General features: G+C 43.4%; 1 protein-coding gene across 5 annotated transcripts in view; it reads left to right on the top strand.

Moving 5' to 3' along the window:
* DNAJC16 (DnaJ heat shock protein family (Hsp40) member C16) overlaps positions 1-24,727 on the top strand; it is a 47,568-nt gene that overhangs the window by 19,209 nt on the left and 3,632 nt on the right. For 4 of the 5 annotated variants that reach the window (XM_023193529.1, XM_023193531.1, XM_023193530.1 and 1 more), the window contains 9 exons: positions 1,321-1,425; positions 2,846-3,004; positions 16,198-16,328; positions 18,805-18,988; positions 20,977-21,159; positions 21,331-21,407; positions 23,293-23,373; positions 23,456-23,554; positions 24,461-24,631. In XM_023193529.1, coding sequence (XP_023049297.1) covers positions 1,321-1,425; positions 2,846-3,004; positions 16,198-16,328; positions 18,805-18,988; positions 20,977-21,159; positions 21,331-21,407; positions 23,293-23,373; positions 23,456-23,554; positions 24,461-24,631 — 1,190 coding nt within the window. Of the gene's footprint in view, positions 1-1,320; positions 1,426-2,845; positions 3,005-16,197; positions 16,329-18,804; positions 18,989-20,976; positions 21,160-21,330; positions 21,408-23,292; positions 23,374-23,455; positions 24,065-24,460; positions 24,632-24,727 lie in introns of those variants that run through there. The other variant, XM_023193532.1, reaches the window with a different exon arrangement.

The following is a 24,727-nucleotide window of genomic DNA, read 5'->3' as shown; positions in this document are numbered from 1 at the left end:
ATGATCAAATTTGAGTTTTATGTAAATCATTCTAGATGCAGTATGGAAAGATAAACTTTTTTTAACGACTATGAAAAATTTCTAGCTAGATAATTTATTCATGTTTTTAATTTCTTCTCTCAGTAGGAATATTTTAAGATATCCACGGGGGAAAGTAACAATTCAGATAACAATAAATGAAATTATATAATGTATAGGGGGGTGGACCACCTTATTTTTATTTAAGCTGTTTAAAAAGAGCAAGCTGGCGTAGAGTGGTGGCTCACGCCTGTAATCCCAGCACTTTGGGAGGCTGAGGTGTGAGGATCACTTGAGTCCATAAGTTCAAGACAGCCTGGGCGACATACTAAGACCCAATCTCTACAAGAAAGGCAAACATTAGCCAGGCATGGTGCCTTGTGCCTGTAGTCCCAGCTATTCAGGAGGCTGAGATGAGAGGATCACTTGATCCTGGGAGGTCTGGGAGGTTGAGGGTGCAATGAGCCATGATCTTGCCACTGCACCCTAGCCTGGGCAACAAAGCAAGACCCTGTCTCAGAAAAAAAAGGGGCGAGGGGCAAGCTGGGAGACTGAGGCATGATAGACAGATAGATGGGAGACTGAGGCCTGATAGATAATGATGATAGATAGATAGGTAGGTAGATATCTAGATAGATAGATATTGAAAGGGGCAGTGTTGCATTATCTTCTGCTGGCTAGTGTATTAAGAAGTATACTCTATAATTAAGCGAGAACCAACTCTGGAGCTCAATTTTTTTTTTTTTTTTTTTTTTTTTTGAGACAGAGTCTCGCTTTGTCACCCAGGCTGGAGTGCAGTGGCCGGATCTCAGCTCACTGCAAGCTCCGCCTCCAGGGTTTACGCCATTCTCCTGCCTCAGCCTCCCAAGTAGCTGGGACTACAGGCGCCCACCACCTCGCCCAGCTAGTTTTTTGTGTTTTTTAGTAGAGACGGGGTTTCACCGTGTTAGCCAGGATGGTCTCGATCTCCTGACCTCGTGATCCGCCCATCTCGGCCTCCCAAAGTGCTGGGATTACAGGCTTGAGCCACCGCGCCCGGCCTGGAAGCTCAATTTTTATAATATGGTCAGTAATTGTTTCAGACAGGATTATGATTTCAGTCTGCAAGAGTTCAATGAAAATACGAAATCAATTTCACCATTCTTTTAATAGTTTTAGCCAAATGAAGACAAAAAGATTAGTTGTCTGCATTTTTATTTTTTGCAATCTTTTACACTTATTTGATTTATTTTCTCCTGACTGGAGTATAATACAATTGTTAAGAATTAAATGTTGAGACTAACATTCTATTTTCAATTTAAGGTTACAAATAAAAATTATGTCAGATTCCTCTCTGGCTGGCAGCAAGAGAATAAGCCACATGTCCTTCTGTTTGACCAAACGCCCATTGTGCCACTGTTATACAAGGTACTTTCTGTGCTGGGGTAATGGTTTCTTTTCTTTTCTTTTCTTTTTTGTTTAGCAGAAAGTAATCTCTGAGTTGGAACTTACAGCCTATTTGTCTTTTTTGTAAGAAACAGTTTCTTCCATGAGAAATGTTTGAAGACCAGAAATTTTACTTAACCATCATGCATTCGGTACTGACTAATGCCAGTTACTGTGCTAGTGCTTTCTATGCACATATCATGTAATCCTCAGAAGAACCCAGTGATGGAGATACTATCCCTGTTTCTGTTGGGGTTTTTTTTTTTTCTTTTTTTTTGAGACAGAGTTTCACTCTGTTGCCCAGGCTGGAGTGCAGTGGTGTGATCTCGGCTCACTGCAGCCTCCACCTCCTGGGTTCAAGCGATTCTTCTGCCTCCACCTTCCGAGTAGCTGGGACTACAGGTACGCACCACCATACCCAGCTAATTTTTGTACTTTTAGTAGAGACAGGATTTCACCATGTTGGCCACGCTGGTCTCAAACTCCTGACCTCATGACCCACCTGCCTCAGCCTCCCAAAGTGCTGGGATTACAGGCGTGAGCCACCGCAGTGGGCTTTTTTTTTTTTTTTTTTGAGACCAAGTCTCACTCTGTCAACTATGCTGGAGTGCATACTATGCTGGAGTGCAGTGGCGTGATCTAGACTCACTGCAACCTCTGCCTCCTGAGTTCGAGTAATTCTTTCACCTCTGCCTCCTGAGTAGCTGGGACTACAGGCACACACCAGCACGCCTGGCTAATTTTTATGTTTTAGTAGAGATGGGGTTTCACCGTGTTGGCCAGGCTGGTCTTGTACTCCTGACCTCAAGTGATCCGCCTACCTCGGCCTCCCAAAGTGCTGGGATTAAAGGCGTGAGCCACCATGCCTAGCCACTATCCCTGTTTCCATAGACCAAGATACTGAGGCTTAGAGCAGTCATAACCCACCCAAGTTCTCACTACAGAACTGTGAGCGCGATTCCCTTTGATTTCAGACCTGCCCTCTGAATGATTCCCCCACTATACTCCCAGCCTACCTACACTCCCCACTACCTCTTGTGTCACTGTGACATGAGATGGCAGAGGAAGGTGTCCTGACCAGTGGCATGGTCACTGCCATCTTACCTAATTACAGTACAGGTAATCCCCAGACTCATGCCTCCTGACCAGTACAGATTTCAAGGTGATTATTTTGCCTTAACTATGAAAAAGAAATGAATTATTTCTGTTTACCTTGTTGGTACAGTTTTTGCACATGGAATACCATAGCATTCCTGAAAGTATACAAGGATACAGAAGACCTAGTGGAGCTGTATAAGCTGGCATCCGTCTCTCTGCTCAGTGATGTGAAAAGCCCTACTTGATTTGTCATTTACATCTTTGCTGTAGTTTTATTTTCTTCCTCTCTATTACGCTCTAACAGTTGACTGCCTTTGCATATAAAGATTATTTAACATTTGGATACGTATATGTGGGTTTGAGAGGAACGGAAGAGATGACGAGGCGGTACAACATCAATGTCTACACCCCCACCCTCTTGATCTTTAAAGAACATATAAACAAGCCTGCCGATGTTATCCAGGTACGTGAGGGTCACCTTGGTTTAAGATTTTCTTCACGTTGTATCCCAAGATTTTACGTAAATAAGCAGCAAAATTGAACAAAATGGGTGAAGGATCAATGAGTTTTCAGTCTCTTCCTTCAGATGCACAACATTTTTTAATGATTTTTTTTATCTAATTTGGTACCATTTGCTTTAAAATTTTTAATTTAAAACATTTAAAAATTTTAACACCTTTATTTATTTATTTATTATTATTATTTTTTTTTTTTTGAGACAGAGTCTCGCTCTGTCGCCCAAGCTGGAGTGCAGTGGCGCGATCCCGGCTCACTGCAAGCTCTGCCTCCCGGGTTCACACCATTCTCCTGCCTCAGCCTCCCGAGTAGCTGGGACTACAGGCGCCTGCCACCACGCCCGGCTAATTTTTTGTATTTTTTTGTTGTTGTTGTTGTTTTTGTTTTTTTTGTTTTGAGACAGAGTCTCGCTCTGTCGCCCAGGCTGGAGTGCAGTGGCCAGATCTCAGCTCACTACAAGCTCCGCCTCCCGGGTTCACGCCATTCTCCTGCCTCAGCCTCCCGAGTAGCTGGGACTACAGGTGCCCACCACCTCACCCGGCTAGTTTTTGTATTTTTTTAGTAGAGATGGGGTTTCACCGTATTAGCCAGGATGGTCTCGATCTCCTGACCTCGTGATCCGCCCGTCTCGACCTCCCAAAGTACTGGGATTACAGGCTTGAGCCACCGCGCCCGGCCAATTTTTTGTATTTTTAGTAGAGATGGGGTTTCACCGTGTTAGCCAAGATGGTCTCGATCTCCTGACCTCATGATCTGCCCACCTCGGCCTCCCAAAGTGCTGGGATTACAGGCTTTGTAAGCCACCTCGCCCGTGAGCCACCTCGCCCGGCCTTAACACCTTTAAAGGTCTCCTGTTGGAAAACCAATACTCTTTTTACAAAACGAATTTAAAAGTTAAATGTAAAACAGTAATAAGAAGGAATAAGAAGAAACCACAGACTGAGAGAATGTACAGATGAATATTTATCTGATCTTAAGGTGGAAAAGGGTAAAAAGCATTGGGGAAAAAAATCTTGGAAAATCTTAATAACTTGACTCTAAGTTTTATGTTTTCATGTAAATACTTTCAAATGTAAAGTTAAAAAACTAGGGAAATATTTACAACAAATATTAAACTATTGATATTTTTAATTTCTAAAGAGGTTTAATCAAGAAAATCAACACAAAATTCTGAGAAGAGATTCAAATGACTAATAACCATTTTTAAAAATTAAATGTCATGAGTAATCTGAGAACATTAACCTTTTTTCACCCATCCAACTGTCAAAGATTTTTTAAGTTAAAATAGTACTGTTGAGGGTGTACAGAAACAAGTACTATCTTGCTAGAGGAAGTAGGCTTTCAGAAAAGGAATTTGGTAATATTGTATTAATCACCTAAATTCATGAGTAAACCTGAGTATTGTGTGCCAAACACTGTTCTGGGTGCAGGAGTACAGCACTGAATAAGATCAACAGAATTCCCTGTCCTGTGTCCTACTGGGAAAGACAAACCAACAGTATAATATAGTCTGTTATCATTCGTTATATAGTGATGAGTGCTGAGAAGAAAGATGAAGCAGGAAAGAGGAATGTGGAGTATTAGGGGAGAAGGGTTGCTGTTTGAAGGCAGAATTGCCTACAAGGGCCTCATTGAGGGCTTAAACAAAGACCTAAGGGAGGTGAGACCATCTTTCAGGAATCTATACTAAGGGAATAGGAACTCAAACAAAGACTTAACATCTAAAGATATTAAGCAATTTTCATAATAGTGAAAACTGGGGGGGAAATGTAAGTATCCAACAGTAGGACAACTAGGATAATTATTAGTACATCCCATAAAGGGAATATTATAGAGCCATTTAAAGTGTCAATTTCAAGAATACTTCATGATAGGGATAATTTTCATTGCATAATGTTAAAAAGCAACCAGGATGCAAAATTATTTATACAATTTAAACACTGATCTCAATTTTATAACATGAATACCTGTGTATGCATAGGAAGAACTGGAAATACTGCTACCAATGTTCTCAAAAGAAGTGAAAAAAAGAAAAAGAAAAAAATACTGGAAAGCATTAATAGTGATCATCTGCCGATGGTAAAATTATGTATCAATTTAATCTTTGTGTTTTCCAAAATCCGTATAATGAACATATTTTATTTACAAGAACATTTTTTTTGTTGTTGTTGTTGAGACGGAGTCTCGCTCTGTCACCCAGGCTGGAGTGCAGTGGCCGGATCTCGGCTCACTGCAAGCTCCGCCTCCCGGGTGTACGCCATTCTCCTGCCTCAGCCTCCTGAGTAGCTGGGACTACAGGCAGGCACCCGCCACCTTGCCCGACTAGTTTTTTTTTTTTGTTTTTTTTTTTTTGAGACAGAGTCTCGCTCTGTCGCCCAGGCTGGAGTGCAGTGGCCGGATCTCAGTTCACTGCAAGCTCCCCCTCCCGGGTTTATGCCATTCTCCTGCCTCAGCCTCCCGAGTAGCTGGGACTACAGGCGCCCGCCACCGCGCCTGGCTACTTTTTTGTATTTTTTAGTAGAGACGAGGTTTCACCGGGTTAGCCAGGCTGGTCTTGATCTCCTGACCTCGTGATCTCCTGACCCCTTGATCTCCTGACCTCGTCTTGGCCTCCCAAAGTGCTGGGATTACAGGCTTGAGCCGCTGCGCCCAGCCTACAAGGACATTTTGACTGTCCTCCTAAGGAAGGCTAGAAAGAAGTTTTATAAAATTCTTTATTTCATTCATTCAATAAACATTTCATTGCCTGCCTGCTGTGTAGCAAACACAGAGCCAGCTCTGACATCCAGAGTTAGTCTTTGCCCTCAAGCATCTCAGTTGGGAGGAGAGAGACCTAACCATCCACTCTAATGGCAGCTCAGGTGTCCTGTGAACACAGAAGAAGGGTGCCTGAAACCATGGAAACCAGATGGGAAAGTGGATTGTAAAGAAAGGAGAGCAGGTTTAGGAAGATGAGAACTTTGGCTGTGGACATATTGAATTAGAGCTGCCTGTAGGAAATAGAAGGGGAGAAGTCCTTTTTACAGTTGGGTATAGGAATCGAGATCTTAAGAAAGGTATACAGGCTGAGGATAGAAACTGGTGGATCATCAGTAAATGGTTAGTGGTTGAAGTCCTGAGTAGGGTAAGATCTTCCTGGCATAACACTGTAGTCTCCCCGATCTACCCCCCTTACCCCTTATTCGCTTTCTGAGGTTTCAGTTACCCACAGTCAACCAGGTCCAAAACATAGGCGACTACAGTGCAATAAGATGTTTTGAGTGAGGGGGACCATGTTCACATCGCTTTATTGCAGTATGTTGTTAGAACTGTTCTATTTTAATATTAGTTATTGTTGTTAATCTCTTGCTGTGCCTAATTGATAAACTTTGTCGTAGGTATGTGTATAGGAGAAAAACAGTGTGTATAGAGTTCAGTACTGTGGGTTTCAGGCACCCAGCACTATGTGGTTTCAGGCACCCACTGGGGGCCTTGGAATGTATCCTCTGCAGTTAAGGGACAACTGCTGTATGTAAAGTAAGGCCAGAAGAAGGCCAAGGACAAAACTCAGAACAGCCACCAGCACATAAGACAAGGGGGTTCCTGATGGAGACGAGAAGGTGCTGTGAGTCAGGAAGAAAACAAATACCAGTGTCCGAATAGAAAAGAGAAGATCATCTCAATCCAGCGTTAATGGATGAGGATTTCCTTAATTGGTTTTTAGGAACAGTTTATAGTTCTGAGAATTATATTTATTTATCCCCTGGGGAAAATTGTAAATCAAATACATTTACAAAATTACTGGTAGAATGGCTGCTTTACCAACCTGCTCTTTGTGGATATCAAGTGTATGCTTAACAAACTCAATTTTCCCAACAGCAGGTGGCTTAATGACCGCTAGTAGCACCAGTGGTTTCCTGTTGCTCTGTGTAATTTGTTGTCATTGCTATATGGTATTTATGGCCATTATGATTTATTGAATCATTCTTCTGTTGATGGACACTGGGGGCTTTGAGGAATAGTGTTGCAATGAATATCATTACCTAAGCACAGAATTCTCTAGGACAACAGTTTTTAGAATGTGGTTCATAGACTCCTGGGGATTCTCAAAGATCCTTCAAGAAGAAGTCTGTGAGATCATATCAAGACATGATTTGCCTTTTTCACTGTGTTGACATTTGCACCGATAGTGCCAAAGCAATAGTGGGTGAAGCTGCCAGCGACAGTGCATGAATCCAGGCCGGGCACTAGGCCACCTATCATCATTGTGTGCTTCACCCCAATCACTCGCAGCAAAAACAAACACCACCAGATGCACTTTACATATTTTGTTTTCTTTTGTTTTTTAAGACAGAATCTCACTCTGTCGCCCAGGCTGGAGTGCAGTGGCATGATCTCGGCTCACTGCAACCTCCGCCTCCCAGGTTCAAGCAGTTCTCCTGCCTCAGCCTTCCGAGTTGCTGGGATTACAGGCACCTGCCACCACGCCCATCTAATTTTTGTATTTTTAGTAAAGATGGAGTTTCACTATGTTGGCCAGGCTGTTCTTGAATTCCTGACCTCAGGTGATCTGCCCACCTCAGTCTCCCAAAGTGGTGGGATTACAGGCGTGAGCCCCCGTGCCCAACCTCACCTTATATCCTTGATGAAGCAGTAAGAAGTGTTAATTTTATTAAACCTTAACCCTTGAGTACATGTCTTTTTGATAGATTTAATATTCTATGTGATGAGACGGGAAATGTGCATAAAGCCGTCCTGCTGCACAACAAAGTACAAATGTCCTAAGGACAAGTGCCTCCCTTGCCACTTTTCTTAATGGAACCATCATTTTTACTTGGAAAAATGACAGAGAACTGTGGTCATTTAGACTTGGGAATTTGGCAGACATTTTCTCAAAAACGGATGAAGTGATGTGGCACTTTAAAGCAAACAGCTGGTGGTATTTATTGCCAGGGATAAAATTCAGTCTTCCAAGAACATTAGAATTTCAAAAAATTTGTATTGGCCATCATGACAGCTTCTCAAAATTTTATTATGAGATTGGTTCATCCAAGTGTGTGGTTTTTTCTGTTTTTTAGAGGATCTCACTCTGTCACTCAGGCTGGAGTGCACTGGCACAGCCTCGGCTCACTGCAGCTCCAACTTCCTGGGCTCAAGTGATCCTTCTGCCTCAGTCTCCTGAGCAGCTGGGACTACAGGCATGCACCACTGGCTAATTTTTTTTTTTTTTAATTTTTTACTGAGGCAGGCGTATCATCTGAATTGAGGAGTTCAAGACTAACCTGGCCAACATGGTGAAACCCTATCTCTACTAAAAATACAAAAAAGCCGGATATGGTGGCGCGCGCCTGTAATCCAGCTACTCAGGAGGCTAAGACAGGAGATTCACTTGAACCCAGGAGGCAGAGGTTGCAGTGAGGCGAGATGGTTTCACTGCACTCTAGCCTGGGTGAGAATGAGACTCTGTCTCAAAAAAAAAAAAAAAATTTTTTTTTTGTTTGAGAGACAGGGTCTCACTGTGTTGACTAGGGTGGTCTTGAACTGCTGACCTCAAGTGGTCCTCCTGCCTGGGCCTTCCAAAGTGCTGGGATTACAGGCATGAGCCACTGCACTCAGCCCATTCTTTTTTTAATAAGTATAATAAAATACGTTGGCCAGGCACGGTAGCTCATGCCTGTAATCCTAGCACTTTGGGAGGCTGAGGCAGGCAGATCATGAGGTCAAGAGTTTGAGATCAGCCTGGCCAATATGGTGAAACCCTGTCTCTACTAAAAAAAAAAAAAATACAAAAATTAGCCGGTGTGGTGGTGCACGCCTGTAATCCCAGCTATTCGGGAGGTTAGGACAGGAGATTCACTTGAACCCGGGAGGCAGAAGTTGCAGTGAGCCAAGATCGCGCCACTGCACTCCAGCCTGGGCAACAGAGTGGGACTTTTATCTCAAAAAAAAAAAAAAAGTCATTGTTTGGAAGATCAGTGGACCAATATTCACATACCCTGCATTCAGATGACCAGTGCAGGGTATTATGAAATAATACATGAGTAAAAGATCCATTATAAGTGCAAGGAACACAGATTTCTTCTTTTTTTTATTTTAATTTGTTTCTTTTGTTTTTAATTTTTTTTAAATTCTTGGCAACAGGAAGTCATCTTCTCATTTGTATATGAGCCTTTTGGATGCCCTCATTATGATATGCCTACCTGTTATGTCTTTTTTTTTTTTTTTGGAGACAGAGTCTTACTCTGGCTCTAAGGCTGGAGTGCAGTGGTGAGATCTCGACTCAGTGCAACCTCCACCTCCTGGGTTTGTGATTCTTGTGCCTCAGCCTCCAGAGTAGCTGGGACTACAGCCACAAGCCACCATACCTGGTGAATTTTTTGTGTGTTTTTAATAGAGACAGGGTTTCACCATGTTGGCCAGGCCGGTCTCAAGCGCCTGACCTCAGATGATCCGCCCACTTCAGCCTCCCAAAGTGCTGGGATTACTTTGTACCGGGCCTGTCTGTTAAGTCTTTTACCCATTTTTTAATTAGATTATCTGCCTTTCTGTAATTGATTTGTAGGGGTTATTTATATGTTCATCTCTTTTTTTCCTGTTTTTTCTCATAGTCTTTTATCTGTGTGGCAAATATCTTCACCCATTCTGTGTCTTGTCTTTTGTTTTGTTTTGTTTTTTTGAGATGGAGTTTCACTCTTGTTGCCCAGGCTAGAGTGCAAGGGCACAGTCTCAGCTAACTGCAACCTCCACTTCCCGGGTTCAAGCGATTCTCCTGCCTTAGCCTCCTGAAAAGCTGGAATACAGTCACACTCCACCATGCCCGGCTAATTTTTGTATTTTTGGTAGCTATGGGGTTTCACCATGTTGGCCAGGCTAGTCTCGAACTCCTGACCTCAGATGATCCACCCGCCTCAGCCTCCCAAAGTGCTGGGATTACAGACGTGAATCACTGCACCTGGCTGACTTTTTATTATTTTCATGATACCCACATTTTAAAATTATTTATTGACATGTAATACACATGCAGAAAGATGCACGAGTCAGGGGTGTGAAGCTCAGTGAATTCTCACACAGTGAACACATCCATGTGAGCCTCACTTGATCAAGAAACAAAATACTGTCATCAGCCCAGAAGGCCCCTCCCTCCCACTACCTACTTACCTACTTCCCAAAGGTCAGCACTATCCTGGTTTCTAACAGCATAGATTCATCTTTGCATTTTTGAATTTTATCCAAATGGAATAATATAGTGTATATATCTTGTATCTGGTTTCTCTCAGCTTATGTTTTTGAGATTCATACATGTCATTATTTGGACTTTAATATTCATTCTCATTGTTGAAAATTGGATGGCCAGGCACAGTGGCTCACAGCTATAATACCAGCACTCTGGGTGGTAGAGACAAGCAGATCAGTTGAGCCCAGGAGATCGAGACCAGCCTGGGCAACATAGCAAAACCTTGTCTCTACAAAAAATACAAAATTAGCTGGGCGTGGTGGTACACACCTGAAGTCCCAGCTACTTGGGGGGCTGAGACGGGAGAATTGCCTCAGCCTGGGAGGTTAAGGCTGCAGTGAGCCGTGTTCATGCCACTGCACTACAACCTAAGCAACAGAGCAAGACCCTGTCTCAAAAAAAAAAAAAAAAAAGAAAGAAAGAAAGAAAATTGCATGTAGGAATAAACTACAGTGTATTTATCCATTCTGTTGTTGACAGTTTTTCCAGTTTTTTGTTATTTGAATAATGATGCCATGAATATATTCTTGTATTTGATGTCTTTTTGATGAACGTAAGTTCTTTTAATATATTCACTCATATCAATATTTTCCATTGTGATTGGTTCTTCCTTGTTTCTATTTAAGACATACTTCCCCTACATCAAAATCATGAAGGTATTCTTCTGATAGAGCTTTTAAAAGCTGTATAGCTTTGCGTTTTATATTTAAGTATTTAAAATCATTTGGAAATAATCTTGATATCTGATAGAACCAATCTCACTTTGTTTTTTCGATTTGGGGAAAGGTTTTTTTCCTTCAAAAGCATAATAGCTATTGGTCTTTTGTACTTTTGTATACATTTTAAATTCTGCCAACTTCCATCAAAACAAACCCAAAAAACCTACTGGTGTCTTACTGGGTTTATACTGATTCTTAAGTGCTTTTGGGGAGATTAGAGATAGTATAAAAGGCAAAGCTATGCAGCTTTTAGAGGCTCTGAGAATAATACCTTCATGATCTTGATATAGGGGAAGTATGTCTTAAAGTGATTCTGTCCTTAGAAAATTAACCTTTCAACCTTTGAATGTGATATATCTGTTTCATTTGTTTAGGTCTTCTGTAATATGTCTTCATAAATTTTATAATTTTCTCTGGAAAGAACGTTTTCGTCAATTTATTTCTAGGTACCTCCTATTTTTTACCCTATTAAAAAGCTTTTTTTTCTTTTTCTTTTTTGAGACGGAGTCTCGCTCTGTAGCCCCAGCTGGAGTGCAGTGGCCGGATCTCAGCTCACTGCAAGCTCCGCCTCCCGGATTTACGCCATTCTCCTGCCTCAGCCTCCGAGTAACTGGGACTACAGGCGCCCGCCACATCGCCCGGCTAGTTTTTTTGTATTTTTTTTAGTAGAGATGGGGTTTCACCGTTTTAGCCAGGATGGTCTTGATTTCCTGACCTCTTGATCCACCCGTCTCGGCCTCCCAAAGTGCTGGGATTACAGGCTTGAGCGACCGCGCCCGGCCGCTTTTTTTTCTTAGAGTTTATGCTGCAGAAAAAAAAATTTTTTTAAAGAATGTAGGCCAGGCACGGTGGCTCACCCCTGTAATCCTAGCACTTTTGGAGACTGAGGCGGGCGGATTGCCTGAGCCCAGGAGTTCGAGACCAGCCTGGGCAACATGGTGAAACCCCGTCTCTACTAAAAAACAAAAAAAAAAAATTAGCAGGGTGTGGCAGCATGTGCCTGTAGTCCCTGCTACTCCGGAGGCTGAAGCAGGAGAGTTGCTCGAACCGGAGAGGCGGAGGTTGCAGTGAGCCGAGATCGTGCCACTGCACTCCAGCCTGGCTACAGAGCAAGACTCCGTCTCAAAAAGAAAAGAAAAAAGAGGCCGGGTGCAGTGGCTCACGCCTATAATCCCAGCACTTTGGGAGGTCGAGGCAGGTGGATCACGAGGTCAGGAGTGCGAGACCAGCCTGGCCAACATGAAAAAATCCTGTCTCTATTAAAAATACAAAAATTAGCTGGATGTGGTGGTAGATACCTGTAATCCCAGATCCTTGGAAGACTGAGGCAGAGAATTTTCTTAAACCCGGGAGGCAGAGGTTGCAGTGAGCCGAGATCATACCACTGCACTCCAGCCTGGGTGACAGAGTGAGACTCCTCTCAAAAAAAAAAGATAAGCTCACGCCTGTAATCCCAGCACTTTGGGAGGCCGAGTCGGGTAGATCAGGAGTTCAAGGTCAGGAGTTTGAGACCAGCCTTACCACCATGGAGAAACCCAGTCTCTACTAAAACTGCAAAATTAGCTGGGCGTGATGGTGCATGCCTGTAATCCCAGCTACTTGGGAGGCTGAGGCAGGAGAATCACTTGAACCCAGGAGGTAGAGGTTACGATGAACCACAATCGTACCATTGCACTTCAGCCTGGGCAACAAGAGTGAAACTCCATCTCAAAAAAAAAAAAAAAAAGAATGTAAAGGGAGCCAGGTGCAGGGCTCAAGTGGCTCACCTTATCACTTGTAGAGGCTGAGGCAGGAGCACCACTTGAGCTCAGCAGTTCCAGACCAGCCTGGGCAACATAGTGAGACTTTGTCTTTTTTTATTTATTTAGAAAAAAAAAAAGGAAAAAAGAATGAAGATAGTATCTTTTTATTGTTTTTTCTGTTTGCTGGTATAAGTAATATAGTTGTTGTTTTTCAGATGGAGTCTTGCTCTGTCGCCCAGGCTGGAGTGCAATGGCCCGATCTCGGCTCACTGCAACCTCCATCTCCCAGGTTCAAGCAATTCTCCTGCCTTAGCCTTCTGAGTAGCTGGGATTATAGGCATGTACCACCATGCCCTTCTAACTTTTGTATTTTTTAGTAGAGGAAGGGTTTTGCCATGTTGGTCTCGAGCACCTGACCTCAGGTGATCTGCCCGCCTCGGCCTCCCACAGTGCTGGGATTACAGGCGTGAGCCACTGTGCCCAGCCTTGATTTTTAAATATAAACTTTGTATCATCCAGCAACCTTGCTAAACTCTTCTATTAACTTAAATAATGTATCTGTACCAGCTTTTAGATTGGCTAACTATACAATCATATCATCTGAGATTAATGACAATTTTACTTCTTTTTTTTCCCAGCCCTCATTTTATTTCTTTTTCTGACATTACTCCTGACATCTGACATGATGTGGAATAGAAGTGTAGTAATCGGGGGCTGTCCTTGTTCCTGATTTCAAAGAGAGGGAAGGCTTTCAGCATTTCCCCAGTAAGTGTGTTTGCAGAAGGCTTTTCAAATGTGGAGACCTTTTATCAGGTTGAAGAAGGTCCTTCTACTCCTTGTTGACCAAAAGTTCTAACCACAATTGCTATGATTTTTATGAAATACTTTTTCTACATCCATTAGATTATTCTGATTTTTCTTCTTTAATCTTCTATATTGTGCTAACCATATTAATTCATTCTCTAATGTTAAACCTAACTTGCATTCATGAAATCCAACACGATTATGATTTCTATTATGCTTTCAATATATTGCTGGATTCCATTTGCTAACATTTTGCTTAGGACTTTGATATTCATATTCAGAAGTGAGATTGACTTATAACTTCTCTTTATCGTGATACCCATGTGGGACTTTTTCTCTTCTCAGGAAGACTTTATGTAAGATTGTCTTCCTTGAAAGTTTGATTGAAAGCATCTGTAATGCCATCTGGGCCTTAAGCTTTAGGTTTTTGGGTTTCGCTTTAAGGAAAGATTTTTGACTACTGATTAGGTTTTCTGTTTTAACTTCTGCATTGTAGGTAGTGATTCCTTCTTGTCATCTTTGAGAATGATCATTTTGTGCCTTCTCTTTTGTTTTCATGATTGGTTTTACCAGAGGCTTGTCAATTGTATTAGCTTTTTCAAATAACCAGTTTTGTCTTTGTTAATTCTTCTTATATTAATATATTCATTTCTTGTTTCATTTATTTCTATTTTTAGCTGTATTCCTTTCTACTTTTATATTTTTGCTGTTTTTGACTTCTTGACAGAGAAGTTTATTTCATTAACTTCTTTCCTATTATGTTAATTGTAAAATTCCCCTTCATGTACTACTTTTTCTGTATCTCAGAGTTATTATAAATAGTATTTTTCATCAGTCATTAAAATTCAAAATATTTTCTAATATGTGATAGGTGTTCTTGTTTTGGGTTTTTTTCTTTTCTTTTTTTTTTGGTCAGTCTTGCTCTGTCACCCAGGCTGGAGTGTAGTGATGTCATCGTGGCTCACTGAAGCCTTGTCCTCCTACGCTCAAGTGATCCCCACCCTTCAACCTCCCAAGTAGCTGGGACTACAGGCACATGCTACCTCGCCCAACTAACTTTTTTTTTCCTTTTTTGAGACAGGATTTCACTCCTGTTGCCCAGGCTGGTATGCTCTCCCGGGCTCAAGTAGTCCCCCTGCCCTAGCCTCCCGGGTAGCTGGGACTAAGGCCACGCCTGGCTAATTTTTGTACTTTTAGTAGAGACAGGGTTTCACCATGTTGGCCAGGCTGGTCTTGAACTCCTGACCTCAAGTGATCCACCCGCCTTGGCCTCCCAAAGTGCTGGGATTATAGGCATGAGCCACCATGCCCAGCCTTTTGTTTTGTTTGTTTGTTTGTTTCTTGAGACAGGGTCTCAGTCTGTCACACAGGCTAGAGTGTAGTAGTGTGATCCTAGCTCACTGCAGTCTCTTAAGTCTTGGGCTCAAGCCATCCTCCCACCTCCACCTCCCAGGTAGCTAGGATTGCAGGCATGCACCACCATTTTTAGTAGAGGCAGGATCTCGTTATGTTGCCTAGGATGGTCTCACTCTCCTAAGCTCAAGCAATCCTCCTGCTTTGTCCTCCCAAAGTTCTGGGATTATTGGAGTGAGCCGCTGTGCCTGCCCTTTTGTTTGTTTGTTTGTTTGTTTTTAATTTTTTGTAGAGATGGGGTCTCTCCATGTTGCACAGGCTGGTCTCTAACTCTTGGGTTCAAGGGATCCTCCTGCTTTGGCCTCCCAAAGCATTTGGGTTAGAGGAATGAGCTTCCACTCCTGGCCGTGTTTCTTAATTTCCAAACATAAAGGGAAATGTTTACATTTCTGGTTTGCATTTTATATGGAATTCTAGGTTAATTACCTTGTGGTCAGAATACCTGCTGTCAGTGATTTCAGTCCTTTGAAATGTGTGAAAGTTAGCAATAAGATGGTCATACAGTTTTGTAATCTGCCTTTTATACTTTGCAACATTGTTGCTTTGGGATTTATTTTAATTGCTCAGTTGGCTACAAATCCTGAATGGAAATAATTTTGCCTAAAATTCTAAATGACTTTTTGTTTTAGGGTTTTTTGTGTGTGTGTGTGGTTTTTTTTTTTTTTTTTTTGGTTTTTTGTTGAGATGCAGTCTCGCTCTGTCGCCCAGGCCGGAGTACAGTGGCGTGATCTCGGCTCACTGCAACCTCCGCCTCCCGGGTTCAAGCGATTCTCTTGCCTCAGCCTCCCAAGTAGCTGGGACTACAGACACATGCCACCATGCCTGGCTAATTTCTGTATTTTTAGTAGAGACAAGGTTTCACTCTGTTGGCCAAGCTGTTCTCAAACTCCTGACCTCATGATCTACCCACCTTAGCCTCCCAAAGTTCTAGGATTACAGACGTGAGCCACCACGTCCTGCCATGACTGACTTTTTCAATTTGTCAGCATAAAATAGTGAATAAAAATTCTCCAGTGGAAAGTGTACTTGATTTTCCCTTTGACCTGAACTAGCTGCATCATTGCTTTCAGCCCTGCATTGCTGAAATAGATCACCACATGTTTATTCACTCAAACAGGTCTGTCTTGTTTGGTTATATTACTTTAGCCAAGGTCAGCCACGTTTGTATTAAGCTGGTAAGTAAAGAAAGCCCATCTATTTGCATTGAGAACACTGCATAAAATCTAGCTGATTCTTGGTATTTCTCTAGGCCCGAGGTATGAAGAAGCAAATCATTGACGACTTCATCGCCCAAAACAAATATCTATTGGCAGCCAGGCTCACCAGCCAGAAGTTGTTCCATGAACTCTGCCCTGTGAAACGGTCTCACCGACAGAGGAAGTAAGGACTTAAGGCTTTGCCTTTGCTTGTCATTACAATAGAAGGATCATGATTCATTTTACTATAGGGTGGCGAGACATCTGTCCTGTAACAATGAAAGCTTATTCTTCATTTAACAAATACTGGGCCGGGTGTGATGGCTCATGCCTGTAATCCCAGCACTTTGGGAGGCCGAGGAGGGCGGATCACCTGAGGTCAGGAGTTTGAGACCAGCCTGACCAACATGGAGAAACCCTGTCTCTACTGAAAATATGAAATTAGCCGGGCGTGGTGGCCCATGCCTGTAATCCCAGCTACTAGGGAGGCTGAGGCAGGAGAATCACTTGAACCCGGGAGGCAGAGGTTGCAGTGATCCGAGATCATGCCATTGCACTCCAGCCTGGGCAACAAGAGCAAAACTTTGTCTCAAAAAAAAAAAAAAAAACACTGATTCGTGACTGTGATGGTAATCATACTAATATGATGTGTTAGTCCAGGGCACCTTAGCACCAAATTGTCTGATGTGCCAGCCTGTCCTAGTGGTCAGAGAAGATTTCCCTAAGATATAACATTTCAGCTGAGACCTGAAGGATGAGCACAGTTTAGCCAGGCGTCTGGGAGAGACTGGGTCACTTTACAGAAGCACAGAATATGGAAGAGTGACTATCCCTACTAAAGCATTCCGCACAGGGTGAGTCTTTGGAGGTCTTGGGAAGGAGCAAGGATAACGATTAAACAGTAGGAAAGTATAGAGTATTGAGGAAATGGATTAGTGGGAATCAGGAAGGCAAAGTTACATATATTCAATAAAGTATGAAGAGTTACTATAGAAAGTATCTAAAAACTCTAGAAATTCAGGGAATATATTCATTGTACCTTCTCGGGTGAATGAATCAGTGGCTTTAAATTTAGGGCTGTTTCATCTGTAAAAGGTATCTGGATATTGAAGGAAAACATATCAATCACGTTACTTGAAAATATAAAACATAAATAATTTCCCTGTGTTGGGCTTTTCAGATTCCTTTGTAGTCTTAAGAGTGAAGAAAAAATGACTTAAATATAAAAAAAGAATATCCTGGACTGTAAGGATTGTTATTTACATAGCCTTCAAAAAATATCCCAAATCCACACGCTTCTCACTTTTTTTAACCACTGCTACCCTGGAACAAACCACCATCGTCTCCCAGCGAGACCCCTCTGGCAGCCTTCTAACTAGTGTCTTTGCTCCGTTTGCCAGACAGGTGTCCACACATCAACCAAGGATGTTTGAAAATGCAAATCAGATCCAGTCACTCTCCATCCTGGGGTCTTTGCACTTGTAGTTCTCTGTACGTGGGATGCTCTGACCCCATTTCCTCTCATAACAATGTCACCTTTTCAGTTGGCATTTCCCTGACCAACCTGTCTGATGGAAAGTGACTTCCACCCACTCTGGCCTCTCTCTGTCCCCTTTTCTTCATCTTTTTTTTTTTTTTTTTTCAATATATGGTACTTGTTGATACCTGTCATGATATATCTGTTTTCATTTGTTCTCTATCTTCCCCACTGGAATATAAGCTCCATGAGGGCAAGAATATTGTCTATATTACCTGACATATATTAAGTGCTCAGTAAATATTTTTGGGAGAATGAATAGCTAAACTTTGCATTGGAACCTTGCAAAGGAAGCCCTTCAGAATGAGGCTCAGTGGCTTCTGGCCTGAGAGAGATTTGACCAGCCCTCCCTATAGTGGAAGAACTAGGACAGATAGTTTCTAAAAGGCCCTGCTGGCCAGGAACAGTGGCTCATGCCTATAATCCCAGCACTTTGGGGGCCCGAGGCAGGCGAATCACTTGAGGTCAGGAGTTCGAGACCAGCCTGGCCAATGTGGTAAAAACCCGTCTCTACTAAAAATACAAAAACTAGTTGGGTGAGGTGGTGCACACCTATAATCCCAGCAACTTGGGAGGCTGAGGCAGGAGAATGGTTTGAACTCAGGAGGCAGAGTTACAGTGAGCCGAGATCATACCACTGCACTCTCCAGCCTGGGCAACAGAGCAAGACTCCATCTCAAAAAATAAAATAAAAGGCCCTGCTGCATCAGAATTTCAGAGACCAACCCCTTAAAAGAAATTCCTGCCAGGCATGATGTCTCATGCCTATAATTCCAACACTTTAGGAGCCTGAGGTGGGAGGATTGCTTGAGGCCAAGAGTTCAAGACCAGCCTGGGCAATATAAACAAAACTAAATATAATTTCATATATTATAGATAAAATTTTAAAATTCGTAAATGTGGTAAAGAAGTTTGGTTTGGGAAAAACATCACAGATTGGGAAAAGAAACCATTTGTTAATGACTTGGAAATCTTCCCTTAGTAGAAATGTCAGCTTTGATTGGGCACAGTGTATTCACTTCCGTAAGATGAGCTCCTCGTCGTCTTCACCTTCACTTGCCTTTGTAGGTCCTGGCCCTGCCATCAGGGATTGGTTATAAAGCTTTGTCTTTTTGTTGTGCAGGTACTGTGTGGTTTTACTGACTGCTGAGACTGCCAAGTTGAGCAAACCCTTTGAGGCTTTCCTGTCCTTTGCCCTGGCAAACACACAAGACACAGTGAGATTTGTGCATGTCTACAGCAATCGGCAGCAGGAGTTTGCCGACACCTTACTACCAGCCAGTGAGGCGTTTCAAGGGAAATCAGCGGTGAGCCACAGAGTCTGTCCTCATCCCAGGCTCTTCACAAGCATATGGCACCTGATTCTGTTTCCTTCTTCCTTGAGAGTGTTGAATCCAGATTCTAGGAAATCTGAAACGGAAGCCTGTTTTCAAAGCCTACTTTTTTTTTTTCTTTTCTTTTTTCGAGATGGAGTCTTGCTTTGTCTCCCAGGCTGGAGTGCAGTGGCACGATCTCAGCTCACTGCAAGCTCCGGTTCCCAGGTTCACACCAATCTCTTGCCTCAGCCTCCCAAGTAGCTGGGACTACAGGTGCCCGCCACCACGCCCAGCTAATTTTTTGTATTTTTTAGTAGAGATGGGGTTTCACCATGTTAGCCAGGATGGTCTCGATCTCCTGACCTCGTGATCCGCCTGCCTCGGCCTCCCAAAGTGCTGGGATTACAGGCATGAGCCACCGCGCCCGGCCAAGCCTACTCTTAAAACAGAGGTCCTTTTACACTCTGAATGTCAGCCTCAGGCCCCCACACAAAGCATCTTTTCTATCAGTAAATGTTAAAGGTCATCAGTCCTTTTCACAGTTTTTCACTAAGGCAAGTCTGGTCTTGCAGCATAGATCCTAGATTTTACAAATCCTCAGGCCACTGGTAATGTCCTCTGGAAATTTCTGCCTCCCTCTGCCTCTTTAACTTCATCCTGGTTGATCTTTCCTGCCTTTCTCCTCCATTGTCATCACTCCCTACAGAAAACAAGAAATTTTCCTCTGACTTTTTCATCTTTTTGGCAATCATGGAAAATCTCTCTAAAAAACAAAGGTTTCCATTAATATTAAGTCAAAGATTATAGAGCAAAGTCTATTGAAAAAAGAGCTTTAACTTTTAACAAAAGCTTAGGAACGTCACCATAAAAGTTATTTCTTGGACCAAGCACAGTGGCTCACACCTATAATCCCAGCACTTTGGGAGGCTGAGGTGGGTGGATCACTTGAGGCTAGGAGTTCGAGACCAGCCTAATCAACATGGTGAAACCCCGACTCTACTAAAAATATAAAAATTAGCTGGTCTGGTGCACACCTGTCTGCAGCCCCAGCTACTCAAGAGACTGAGGCATGAGAATCGCTTGAATCTCGGAGGCGGAGGTTGCAGTGAGCCAAGATCACACCACTGCACTCCAGCCTGGGTGACAGAGTGAGACTGTCTCACAAAAAAAAAAAAAAAAAGTTATTTCTTTTGTAAGAAAGATTTAGGTCTCTTGCAAATATTTTATACTTACCAATATTTGTGTTTAATCTTATTGCTGACGTCATTGGGTCCTTTTTTCCCATCCTCGCTAGAAAAACAACTAGGCTGGCCATACTGGCTCATGCCTGTAATGCCAGCACTTTGGGAGGCTGAGGTGGGTGGATCACAAGGTGAGGAGTTCAAGACCAGCCTGGCCAGCATGGTAAAACCCCATCTCAACTAAAACTACAAAAAATTAGCTGGGCATGGTGGTGCACACCTGTAATTCCAGCTACTAGGGAGGCTGGGGCAGGAGACTCGCTTGAACCCAGGAGGTGGAGGTTGCAGTGAGCCAAGATCGCACAATTGCACTCCAGTCTGGGAGACAAGAGCGAAACTCCATCTCAAAAAACAAACAACTGGGCCAGGCGTAGTGGCTCACAGCTGTAATTGCAGCACTTTGGGAGGCTGAAGTGGGTGGATCACAAGGTCAGGAGATAGAGACCACCCTGGTTAACATGGTGAAACCCCGTCTCTACTTAAAAAAAAAACAAAACAAAAAAACAAAAAATTAGCCAGGCATGGTGGCGGGCACCTGTAGTCCCAGCTACTCAGGAACGCTGAGCCAAGAGAATGGCATGAACCCAGGAGGCGGAGCTTGCAGTGAGCCAAGATCGTGCCACTGCACTCCAGCCTGGGCGACAGAGCAAGACTCTGTCTCAAAAAAAAAAAAGCAAACAACTGTAACTTAACCATGCTTTTGAAATTTCTGATGTTTTTTCTCTCCTTTTCTTCCAGGTGTCTATTTTAGAAAGGCGCAACACTGCGGGAAGGGTGGTGTATAAAACCCTGGAAGACCCTTGGACTGGGAGTGAGAGTGACAAATTCATCCTCTTGGGCTATCTCGACCAGCTGCGTAAAGATCCAGCTCTTCTGTCCTCTGAAGCAGTGCTTCCCGACCTGACCGATGAACTTGCTCCTGTGAGCATCGAGGCCAGGAAGGGTGGGACGCCAGGAGGGCCTGTGAGTACACAGTGCTGGTGGCGGATTTCTGCTCAGAGCAGAGGTCTAGCAGCAGCACTGTGTTGCAGGGTAGAGGGACTCTCCCTTCCGGGTTCAGTCCTAACCATCATGCATTTTCTCTCTACATAGGTTTTTCTCCTTCGATGGTTCTACTCTGCTTCTGACTACATCTCAGACTGCTGGGATAGCATTTTTCACAACAACTGGTAGGGATATTGCCAGCTTGAATTTCTTTTTCTCTGTTAATACTGATACCACTGTTTTTCTTTTGAAAAGAGTTCATCATTATTAAATTTCAATGTACACTTGATGAGGCAAGTGGAAGCACGTTTACACATTTTCTTTTTTTTTTTTTTTTTTTTTGAGACGGAGTCTAGCTCTGTCACCCAGGCTCGAGTGCAGTGGCCAGATCTCAGCTCACTGCAAGCTCCACCTCCTGGGTTTACAGCCGTTCTCCTGCCTCAGCCTCCGGAGTAGCTGGGACTATAGGCGCCCGCCACCTCGCCCAGCTAGTTTTTTGTATTTTTTAGTAGAGATGGGGTTTCACCGGGTTAGCCAGGATGGTCTCAATCTCCTGACCTCGTGATTCCCCCCGTCTCGGCCTCCCAAAGTGCTGGGATTACAGGCTTGAGCCACCGCGCCCGGCCCGTTTACACATTTTCTATTCCCCTTTTTCTTTCTTTCAGTAACTTCTCTTTTTTTATTTTTTACTTATTTATTTATTTATTTTTTGGAGACGAAGTCTCGCTCTTGTACCCCAGGCTCAATCTGGGGCTCAGTGCAACCTTCGCCTCTCGGGTTCAAGCAATTCTCCTGCCTCAGCCTCCCGAGTGCTGGGATTACAGGCACACGCCACCATACTCGGCTAATTTTTGTATTTTTAGTAGAGATGGGGTTTCACCATGCTGGTCAGGCTGGTGTCGAACTCCTGATCTCCCTGATCTCAGGTGATCCACCCACCTCGGCCTCCCAAATTGCTGGGATTACAGGCATGAACCACCACGCCCGGCCTTTTTTTTTTTTTTTTTTTTGAGACAGAGTCTCGCTCTGTCACTCAGGCTGGAGTGCAGTGGCGCGATCTCAGCTCACTGCAACCTCTGCCTCCCGGGTTCAAGTGATTCTCCTGTCTCAGCCTCCCAAGAAGCTGGAATTACAGGCACCTGCCACCATGCCCAGTTAATTTTTATATGTTTAGTAGAGACAGGGTTTCACCATGTTGGTAAGGCTGGCCTCGAACTCCTAACTTCAGGTGATCCACTCTCCTCAGCCTCCGAAAGTGCTGGGATTACAGGCGTGAGCCACCACACCTGGCCACTTCCCTTTTTTTTATATTGGCTGACTGACCCTTTCCCACTGTCTGGGAAAGGATCACCCATGGCTGCCATTCTGGGCAGCAGAGCCTGGGACTGTCTCTTCATTAGGGAACCTCTGGTGCCCAGCACAGGACCCAACACACATGGAGGCCAGTGTATAGATGTAAAAGGAATGAGTGAATTAACCTGAAGAGGGATACCCACTCCCACCTACTGATGAGACCATGAACCCCAGAAGGACAGAACCACATCTCATTCATGTTTGTGATTCCTGGCACCCAACACAGCACCTGACAAATGACAGCCTTTGATGGGTGTTGGAAGGTGCATAAAATTTCAGAACACCAGTCCTAGGTGAAATCTTGAAAGATCAATTTTATCTCCCTACTCTACCCCTCTGGGCTACATCTGAATTTTTCTGGCCAGAAAAAAATCAGTAAAGTTGAGGAAATAATTCCACAATATCAGAAAATGCTTCCACATTTACACCTTAAATCCTTTATTATCCCTTTTATTGTTTCCTTATGCAGAACTTATTGAGCATAGCCTATTATACTGAGATACAAAATCAAACTTTTAGAATAAACTGAATTAGAACACTGAGCAATCTCTGCCTTCCCCTCCACCACCTCCACCCACCAAGAAAAGCTCTGTTTGCCTGAAATTAGTAAGTGTTTATTGGTGTGAAGAGTTTTTGGTTTGGGATTTTTATTTTATTTTATTTAGCTGGAGAGAAGAAACCTTAACTTGAGCTAATAGTTTGTTAATTTGGTTTTAGGCGGGAAATGATGCCCCTGCTGTCCCTGATCTTCTCTGCCCTCTTCATCCTCTTCGGCACTGTCATCGTTCAGGCTTTCAGGTAAATGTCCTGTGACTTCTCGGTGCACCACCATGGTTGCTGTTTACACTTTTTTTGTAAAACTCCTTTTTTCTTTCTTTAGTGACTCGAATGATGAGCGAGAGTCAAACCCTCCAGATAAAGAGGAAGCCCAAGAGAAGACTGGGAAGACTGAGCCAAGCTTCACCAAAGAAAACAGCAGGTTTCTCTAACAAAACACCAGACTCACCTCCCCAGCACGTGCCCCCCAGATCCTGTCATCTGATAAGACAGCACTGGAACATAGAGTGTAGAGAAGAACTCCCATGCACCTCCTCCCGTGTAAACTGTGGATACAGGGAAAAGTCACTGTGACTAAGACCCTCTAGGTATTTAGATGCCTTAGATTTCATAATGAAGGCAGAAGGAAAGAAGCCTGTCAGGCAAGTGGTAGGTGAGCCAGAAGAAGGACATGGTTTATCCCTAAAGTGTCAATGAATGTGACCAGTCTTGTGCACATACACACCCAGCAGCAAAAGGCAAGGGTCTCTGAGACAAAGAACACAGACTGAACAACAGTTGTCTTCTTCAGTCTGTCCTAGAACAACTTCTGCACCTGAAAAGCAGCATCAGGCTGGGCACAGTGGCTCACGCCTGTAATCCCAACACTTTAGGAAGCTGAGGTATAAGGATTGCTTGAGCCCAGGATTGGAGACTAGCCTAGGCAACATGTCAAGACCCTATCTCTACAAAAAATTTATAAAATTAGCTGGATATGGTGGCAGGCGCCTGTGGTCCCAGCTACTTGGGAGGCTGAGGTGGGAGGATCACTTAAGCCCAGGAGGTCGAGGATGCAGTGAGCCGTGATCATGTCACCGCACTCAAGCCTGGACAACAGAGCAAGACCCTGTCTCAAAAAAAAAAAAAAGAAAAGAAAAGCAACACAGAAAGGCTATTTGTAGGTCAGGGATTACTAGGTCAGGCCATCCCCATCCTACCGATGTGTTAGACTCAAGAATAGTGAATAACACACCTAGTCTGGTTAGCATTTTCTTTCACTTGTTTATTTTGAAAGTAATGGCTTTCCCCTATTCTGACAGCATCTTAACTCCTCAATATTTCTCCACAGCAAGATTCCTAAAAAAGGCTTTGTGGAGGTAACTGAACTCACAGATGTAACATACACCAGTAACTTGGTACGTCTGAGGCCAGGCCACATGAATGTGGTCCTCATCCTGTCGAATTCTACCAAGACCAGCCTACTACAGAAATTTGCTTTGGAGGTCTACACATTTACTGGGTAAGCGTGGGTGTGTACGCATGTATGTATATGTGTGTGAGAGAGAGAAGCAGGCACACTGAAATTGCACGCTTTCCTCTTTGGTCTTGTGGGGCT

The sequence above is a fragment of the Piliocolobus tephrosceles genome, chromosome 1 (genome assembly GCF_002776525.5).
Source record: "Piliocolobus tephrosceles isolate RC106 chromosome 1, ASM277652v3, whole genome shotgun sequence".
NCBI lineage: Eukaryota > Metazoa > Chordata > Mammalia > Primates > Cercopithecidae > Piliocolobus > Piliocolobus tephrosceles.
This window is presented reverse-complemented; position numbering and strand designations above follow the sequence as displayed.